At 60.6% G+C, this 8349-nt stretch overlaps 1 protein-coding gene across 1 annotated transcript; it reads right to left on the bottom strand.

Moving 5' to 3' along the window:
- Positions 1–448: 448 nt before the first annotated feature.
- ZNRF4 (zinc and ring finger 4) lies at positions 449–1881 on the bottom strand. The gene has a single exon (XM_036459982.2). It carries the CDS (start codon positions 1538–1540, stop codon positions 449–451), a length of 1092 nt encoding a protein of 363 aa, XP_036315875.1. The 5' UTR covers positions 1541–1881.
- Between the last annotated feature and the right edge of the window lie 6468 nt (positions 1882–8349).

Genomic DNA, 8349 nt, shown 5'->3' on the forward strand with positions numbered 1-8349 from the left:
AGGACTTTAGCTATTTATCTTACATCTAAAACGATTCCAAAATGAAAAGTTTATTTAAAAAAAACAAAAAACAAAACAAAACAAAAAACATATTTCAGGGAATAGTGCATAAACATATCCAGGAATAGTGCATAAACATATCCAGGGAATAGTGCATAAACATATCCAGCTGTGAGTCCAGACTGGAACGGAGGCCCCAACGGGCACAGAGACCTCACACCCCCCTCTCCGCCGGCCTGCGCCTTCTCACTCACCACCGACCGTGGCCGCCAGCCCCGGACTTCCCTGACGTCATCCCGTGGGTGGCACGAGGGACCAGAGGTGGGGTGGCCCCACAGCAGCCAGGGCACACACTGCTTTCAAACCCATTTTTTTATTCTCTCCAGACTAGAAACACTTACCGCTACCCTCCCCACCCCGCTCCTTGCCAGCCGAGGGTCAGCGGGCCTCAGAGCGGGTCCGGGGGCCCCTCGGAGGACTCGGCCGCCTCGGCCGCCCCCACGAAGGCGGTGTTGACCGTGCAGGAGTGGTGCGGGCTGGCCCGGGCCAGCAGCTCCAGCCTCCGGGAGCGCAGCCGGGCCTGGATGGCCCAGATGGGGGCGTGGCGGCCGCGCAGGGCCGGGTCCTCGTCGCAGAAGCTGTCCACGGTGGAGTCGGAGCTGTCCTCGGTGCCGGCCACCGACTGCTTGCACACGGGGCAGGCGCGCTGGGCGGCCTGGGAGAACCAGGGGTCGATGCACTTGCAGTGGTAGGTGTGGGAGCAGGGCAGGATCTTGAGCTGCTCGCCCTCCTCGTACTCGTCCAGGCAGATGGCGCACACGTCGTTGAGCCGTGTGAAGGTGCGGACCTGGGCCCTCCGCAGGCCGGCCGGCTTCTTGGCCGGGGCGGGCCCGTAGGCCCAGCGGGCCCACAGCCGGTGCCACAGGTGCCGGAGGACGAAGAAGGTGGACATGAGCAGGGCCAGCGTGCGGCCCAGCACCCAGGAGATGGCCAGCACGGGGTGGCAGTCCAGGTCCGGGCACGGCGGGTAGCTGGGCACCAGGAGGACCTGGGCGGACCGGTCGCAGCACAGGATGACGCGCAGGTCCTGCGAGGTGGCCTCGCTCACGAACACGGCGGGGATGGAGATCTGGCGCCGCAGGTCCTCGTACACGTGGGCCATGCGCACCAGGTCGTCCGAGAGCACGTTGTGCACGATGGCGGCCTTGAAGCCGGCCTGCTGGGCGTGCAGCACCTTCAGGTCGAACGTGCAGTCGTAGCGGCGGATGAGCACGATGGCGTCCAGGGAGCCGTTGCCCGCCCGCCGCGGGCGCTCCAGGGGGTGGCACGCGTTGGCCGGCTTGGCCTCCATCAGGTAGCCCCGCACGCCCTCGGGGGCCAGGGGCGCCCCGAACATGGCCGGCAGGTCGGCGAAGTCCACCGTGCTCGCGTTGCCGTCCAGCACGGCGCGCACCACGGCCTGCGCGGGCACCAGCAGCGCCAGCAGGACCAGGGAGGCCCGGACCGCCCTCGGGGCCAGCGCCCGCGGCGGCCGCCCCATGGCCTGCCCGCCCGCCCGCCCTCCTCCGCCTGCTCTGAGCGGACTAGGTCCCGCCGGGGATGGCAGGCGGGAGGCCTGTGGGCATCTCCGGGGCCAGGCGGGGATGGAAGTGGCTGGAGGGGGAGGCTCAGAGGCAGGCGAGCGCAGTGGCTGGGACCCGGGCGGCCCTAGGCGGGAACGGCTCCCGGCGGCCGGCGCGTTGGCATCGTGTCCCTGAAGGCCGGTCTCAGGAGGAACAGACCTACCAGGCGGCCTGGCTGGCAGATGGCGCCGAGGCCAGGACCCCTCCGGGTTCCAGATGCCCCCAGCCTCTGTGACATCACCCACTCACATTCCGCCCCCGCGGCCTGAGCCTGGGTCTCTGAGGGGGGCCTGGGCGGTCTCCAAACAGCGTGCTGGGAGTGTCAGAGCACCCCGGCTCCGCTCCTGTGGCAGGCCCTGCGGGGGCCTGCGGCCGAGCGGCACAGACCCAGGACTCGCACTCACACTCCCCGGGCATCGTCTCCCTGTGCCTCTCAGGAACCCAACAAAGAAAGTGCCAATGTCGCCCCCTTCCGGGGTTCCTGAAGGGGCCCGGTCTTGTTCAGGGCACCCTCTGCCCCAGGAGGTCAGATCTTAAACCCAAATTCCAGACTTCCTCCCTCTCTCCTCCTCGTTCACGCTGCTGCAGCCACAAGAGCCACCTTACTGTTCCTCCAACATGCCAAGCACGGTTCTGCCCCAGGACCTTTGCACCGGCTCTTTCTTCCATCCACAATGGCCTTGCTCCCTGTGCTGGCTCTTTCCCATAACTCGGGGAGGTACTGAGAGTCTAGCCAGACTGACGTGAGGGGAGAGAACAGGGCCAAGGGCAGGGGTGGCCACACATCCGCACGGCCTGGTAGGCCGCCTGCACCTGCCTTCTTCTCTCATGCCTTCACAATGCTCTCGCCCAGGCCGTGGTATTCTGTGGAAGAGCCACACTCAAGGGGGCCAAAGAGCCGCATGTGGCTCAAGAGCCGCGGTTTGCTGACCACTGTCTTAGAGAAAGGTCGTCGGTCCCGTAAGAATTGTAAACCATCATCTTGTTTTCTGTGTCTTTGTGTTTTGTGGGCCTCATCTCTTCATGGCGAGAGACATGGGTGTTTCATTTCCGACTCACACCGTTTTCTTTTTAAAGGAAGACAACAGGTGAGTGGAGCCTTAGGAAAGTTTTGGTAAATGAAGGAACCGATGGAGGATGACAGGGAGAAGGTGGAGAAAGCAGGAGAAGACAGGAAGCTGATACAGAGGGCGTATTCGTTGGCTCGGGCTGCTGTAACAGGCTACCACGAGCTGGGTGACTGCAAACAGCAGGAACCCAGTGCCTCGCGATCCCGGGGCCAACAGTACAAGATGAAGGTGTTGGCAGGACTTTGCTCCCTGCTCTGCCCGCGTGCAGGGAAGTCTGGATGTGCCAGATAACTCACACCCTGAACCAATGACTGGCCAGAGCGAGCGGGCAAACACCCGGTCTCTGCTGCCCCTCAGATGAGGTAAGCCTGGGTGAAGTCCCTCACCATCTCCTCCAGGACGTCCAGACTGAGCCCTGAAACATGACAGTGCGTCACTGCTGCTTCCCTTCCTTCTCCCGCCCCCGTGGCCCCCTCTCCTCCCGGAGTTTTCTGAGATCACTCCCAAAACAAACGACGTGCATTCAGATCCTTGTCGCGGGGTCTGATTCTGGGGAACACAGAGGAAGGTGCTGCCTAAGAATAAAAGAATGGCCGAAACCGGTTTGGCTCAATGGATAGAGCGTCGGTCTGCAGACTGAAAGGTCCCAGGTTCGATTCCGGTCAAGGGCATGTACCTTGGTTGTGGGCACATCCCAAGTGGGGGGTTTGCAGGAGTCAGCTGGTCGATGTTTCTCTCTCATTGATGTTTCTAGCTGCTTTCTATCCCTCTCCCTTCCTCTCTGTAAAAAAATCAATAAAATATATGGGAAAATTAAAAAAAAAAAGAAAAGAATAAAAGAATGCACAGGAAAGCAGGAAAAAAAAGAGACAGGGAGAGACCCGGGTCCCAGAAACACCCTTTGAGCACCTCCCTCCAGCCGAGCCCAGAGGCCACTCAACCCCGGAGCCCCTGAGTCAGGAACATTCCTCGTTCTGCCTGAGAGAGGGTTTCTGTCCCCGGACCACACCCCTCGTGCACAGAGAGGCTTCCAGGATCTCGTAGTAAAGACCCGGGCGCTGTTATAGCTGATCTTCTCTCTGCTCCGCACCCATCCCTCTCCCCAAGTGTTCCTCGTGGGGGCCGCCTCCGGGAAGGCCCAGCGGGGGCAGAGCAGGGTGTCCGGCTCCTCTGGCCACGGCTGTCAAGCACGTGCCAGGTGGGGTGTGGGAGGTGTCCTGTGTCCACTCGTCTTGCCCAGAAGCCGGCCGCCTCTCCTTCCTCCCCTGAGTGCATCCCCTGCCGCACTGAAGGGGCCCTTGCCCGCACGCGGGCGGGTAGGCAGCGCACACACCCGGCAGGACGGGCGTGAAGGGAGCAGGCTAGCCCCAGGGGGCTGGGTGAGGAGGAAAGACCGGAGGTCTGCAGAGTCCGTAATAAGTGGCCAGTGACCCACCGCCTGCAGGCTGACCGGCCCTTCTCTCCTCTCTCCTCCCTCAGCATCTCCATGTCTGTCTCTTTGTCCGCCCGATTCTGTCTCCCCTTCCTTCTCTGCCCTTTCCTTCCTCTGTCAGAGTCCTTTTGTCTTCCCTCTTGTGTTTCTCTCTGTCCCTTTCTCTCTCTCTCTCTCTCTCTCTCTCTCTCTCTCTCTCTCTCTTGTTGTTTACCCTCACTTGAGGATATTTTTCCATTGAATTTTTTTATTTTTTAGAAATATATTTTATTGATTTTTTACAGAGAGGAAGGGAGAAATATAGAGAGTTAGAAACATTGATGAGAGAGAAACATCAATCAGCTGCCTCCTGCAAACCCCCCACTGGGTATGTGCACGCAACCAAGGTACCTGCCCTTGACCAGAATTGAACGGGGATCCTTGAGTCCACAGGCCGCCGCTCTATCCACTGAGCCAAACCTGTTAGGGCTCCATTGAATTTTAGAGAGAGAGGAAGGGAGGGAGGGAGAGAGACAGAGAGAGAGAAACATTGATGTCAGAGAGAGAACACATCAGTTGGTTGCCTCCCATCGAACCTGCGACCGAGGCATGTGCCCTTGAACAGAATTGAACCTGGGACCCTTCAGCCCCCAGGCCGGTGCTCTATCCACTGGGCCACACTGGCGAGGGCTCTCTCTAACTTCCTGTCTCAGTCTTTCAATGTCTCAGACTCAAAACCTCCGTTGCTACGTGGCTGCTGTCAGTCTCTGTTGTGCGCTTTCTTTGTCTACATCTGTCCCTGTCTGTGTGCACATCGCTGGGCCTGTGTCTCCAGATCTCTGTTTCCCAGTGTTGGTCTCTCTCCCGCAGTCTTGTCTTTCTCTGCCTCTGTCTGCCCTCGTGCCCCACAGCAGATACCCGCCCAGTGGACTTCATCAGCATGAAGGCCAGACCTGTGCCTGTGGTCCCCGTCGGTGCCAGGGGAGAGCTGGGTGCAGGGCCCCGCCCGGCCCTCAGGAATGGCTCAGCTTCCCCAAGCGTAAGACACTTCCTGGACACCACTGCCCTCAGACCCTGCCTCGCCCTTGGAGCGTGGACTGCGCTTTTCCCGCTTCTCCCGGGGGAAGCTGCCCTCGTGCAGCTCAGAGGCCGGCCGCCACCTCTGCCTCAGCTTCCCAGTGGCCCCCGCCGGCCCCGCTCCAGCCCAGTCGCGGGCGTCCGGCTGCAAAGGGGTGAGCTTGCCGGCTGCTGCCAGGAAGCTACCAAAGGAAACAGGCTCTCCCACGGGGCCGGGAAAGGGCTCAGGGCGCGTGTACAGGAAGCTCTCAGCAATAGCGGCAAGATTTATGGGCGCACAGCTGCCCCCGCCACCGCGGCCACACCCCAGGAGGCGCTTCCCCGAGGGTCCACGGGGGAAGCTGGTTGTGGATCTGCCCCTGGCACCCCACGCCTCATGCACGGCCAGGCGGCATAGCTCTCTCTCTCGCCGGGGATGTCCTTCGGGACTGCAGGCCGCCGCCCGCACCACCAGGACCAGAGGGCCGGGCCCAGAGCCGTGGTGCCCGACAGCCCGGCACAGCCCCTGCTCCGGCCGCACGGGCGCCGCGCACTATCCGGCGGGCCAGTGACTAAGGCTTCGTCAGAGAGCTGCTGCCTCTGTAGCACAGGCCCCGCTTCACTTGGGGATGATTAAAGGCAGAAACACTGCAGGGAGCTCTGCCCGCACAGGGCGTGCTGCAGGCACGGGGGTACACAGTGCCACCGAGACAAACCCCCACCTCCCCTCCCCCAGGCGGTGTTTCAGCCGAGAGAAGGGGAGACGGCCAATAAACACCTAAATGAACGAATGAACCAGCCGTCACCTGAGTCAGCTCAGAGCGTGAAGAGCCTGCAGGAAATGAGGCAGGCCTGATGGGGGGGGGGGGGGGGCCGCGCACGTCATCGTGGTGCCCCAGGGAGGGCCCCCCCCAAGGCAGGGAGGTCTGACTGGGAGCCTGGAACGAGGGAAGACCTTCCCTTCTAAGCACACCTCATTCTCAGGGTGCCACCTGGGCATCAGGCTTTTGTTGACTGGCATCATTTAATTTCAGTTGTTTGTTCGTCAAATATTTGCTAAGCACCTACTGTGTGCCAGTCTCTGGGCTGGGCCCTGGGGACCCAGAAGCAACCAAAACAAGAGAAGGAGGGGGAAGCAGATGGAGGGGGAGGATGGGAACAAGAAGGGGAAGGGAGGCTGGGAAGAAGGAGAGGGAACAGGAGCAGGAGAGGAGGAAAGAAAAATAGGAGGAGGAGAAGGGGCAGGAGAAAAGGAGAGGGGATAGGAGAGGGGACAGAGGGAGAAAAGAGGTGGAGTAGGAGGAGAACGGAGAGGAGAGAAGGGGAGGGGAAGGTAGGGGAGGGGAGGCGAGGGGAGGGAAGGAAAGGGGAAGAGGGGAAGAGAGGGGAGGAGAAGGGAGGGAAGGAGAGAGGGGAGGAGAGGGGAGTGGAGGAGAGGGGAGGGAGGGGAGAACAGGGGATTTGAGGCGAGGACAGGGGAGGGGAGCAGAGGGGAGGGGAACAGAGGGGAGAGGAGGAGAGGAGAGGGGAGGAGAGGGAAGGAGAGGGGAGGGGAGGGGAGGGGGAAGAGGAGAGGGGTGGGGAGGAGAGGAGAGGGATGAGGAAGAAGAAAGTCTGAGAGAGACCCTGGCTGGCCCAGAGGGTGATGGGAAGTTCCCTCCCCATGGGGGGGATGTGCATGTGCTTGGAGGCGGGGTGTGAGGAGTGGCAGACGGAGGCAGGTGGGGAGCCCGTGCAGGCGGAGCAGCGGTCACTGAGCCTGTGTGGACGCAGGGACAGCGTCGTCAGCAGCCAGGCCCGGGCGGCCTCGCGGACCAGATGAACAGTCTGCGTCTCCGGGAGAGTGCAGCTAGAGGCCGGCCATCTGGGCTCCCACGAGCAGCCTGGAGGCAGGACCCGGGTTTCAGCAGCTCCTGTGGGAGGCCTCCCGGGAAGGAGTGGGCGGTGAGAGAGGGCGGGAAGGAGCCACCCAGGCTGCATGAGTGAGCCGGAGCCGAGCTCTAGCATGCACTTCAGCAGGCCTCACTCACTCCAGGGACGAGGGAGCTGGGTATTTAGGCACAGTGCCTGCCAGCCTTGCGTGGGGGGGGTGCCATCAATTCTTTTTTTTTTTTTTTTTTTCTTAATCCTTACCCGAGGCCATGTTTTTCATTGATTCTAGAGAAAGAGGAAAGAAGAAACATCGACACGAGAGAAACATCATTCGGTTGCTTCCAGAATGCACCCTGACCAGGGATCGAACCCGCAACCTGGGTATGTGCCCTGACTGGGAACCGAACCCGTGACACTTCAGTGCACAGGACGACACTCTAACGAACTGAGCCACACTGGGAGGGGGCGGGGCCTCCATTCTGTGACATTTCTATCCTGCCTGCCCGCCCGCTGGGGGCCAGAGCAGCAGGCTGAGGGGAGGCAGCACAGGGGAGCAGCGAGGCCCCTGGCTGGCCCGTCGCCCTCAGCCGGAGCCCGGAGCGCTGCACTGACCGCAGGGCCCCACTAGCTGCATGCGGTTGTAGAGATTCATTAACTTTTTTAAAAGTCCCGTTCCTCACTCACACCGGCCACAGGTCACAGGCTCCACAGGCTCCTGGAGGGACCGTGTCGGAGTCGTGGGCCTGGACATTCTCTTCCTGACAGAAAGTTCTACAGCGCTGGCGGGTTTTAAATAAGAGCGGATCAGGAACCGCAAACTAAAACCTCACACCTGTCAGAGTGGCTACCGTATGACAGGCGCTGGCCGGGAGGGGAGAAAGGGAGCCCTCGTGCTCTGCTGGTGGGAATGCAGACTGGTGCCCCCTCTGAGGAAGACAGCGTGGAGTTTCCTCAGAAAATGAAAAATGGAACTCCCGTTTGACCCAGTGATCCCACTCCTAGGAATACATCCTTAGAAACCCAGAACATCAATCAGAAAGAATGTATGCACCCCTGTGTTCATAGCAGCACAATTCACAACAGCTAAGATCTGGAAACAGCCCCAGTGCCCATCAGTAGAGGAGTGGATAAGAAAGCACATCCACACCAGGGAATACCATGCAGCAGTAAAAAAAGAAGAATCTCTTACCCTTTGAGACAGCACGGAGAACCCAGAGAGCATCATGCTAAGAGAAATAAGTCAGTCAGAGGAAGACAAGCATCACATGATCTCACTCACAGGTGGAATCTAAGTAACAAAATGAACTGATGAGCAAAC

The sequence above is a fragment of the Pipistrellus kuhlii genome, unplaced genomic scaffold, assembly GCF_014108245.1.
Source record: "Pipistrellus kuhlii isolate mPipKuh1 unplaced genomic scaffold, mPipKuh1.p scaffold_m20_p_30, whole genome shotgun sequence".
NCBI classification, from domain to species: Eukaryota; Metazoa; Chordata; class Mammalia; order Chiroptera; family Vespertilionidae; genus Pipistrellus; species Pipistrellus kuhlii.

What these genes read in the sequence shown, in the direction of transcription:
- ZNRF4 (XM_036459982.2), bottom strand. Translation starts at nt 1,540, where the DNA reads ATGGGGCGGCCGCCGCGGGCGCTGGCCCCGAGGGCGGTCCGGGCCTCC.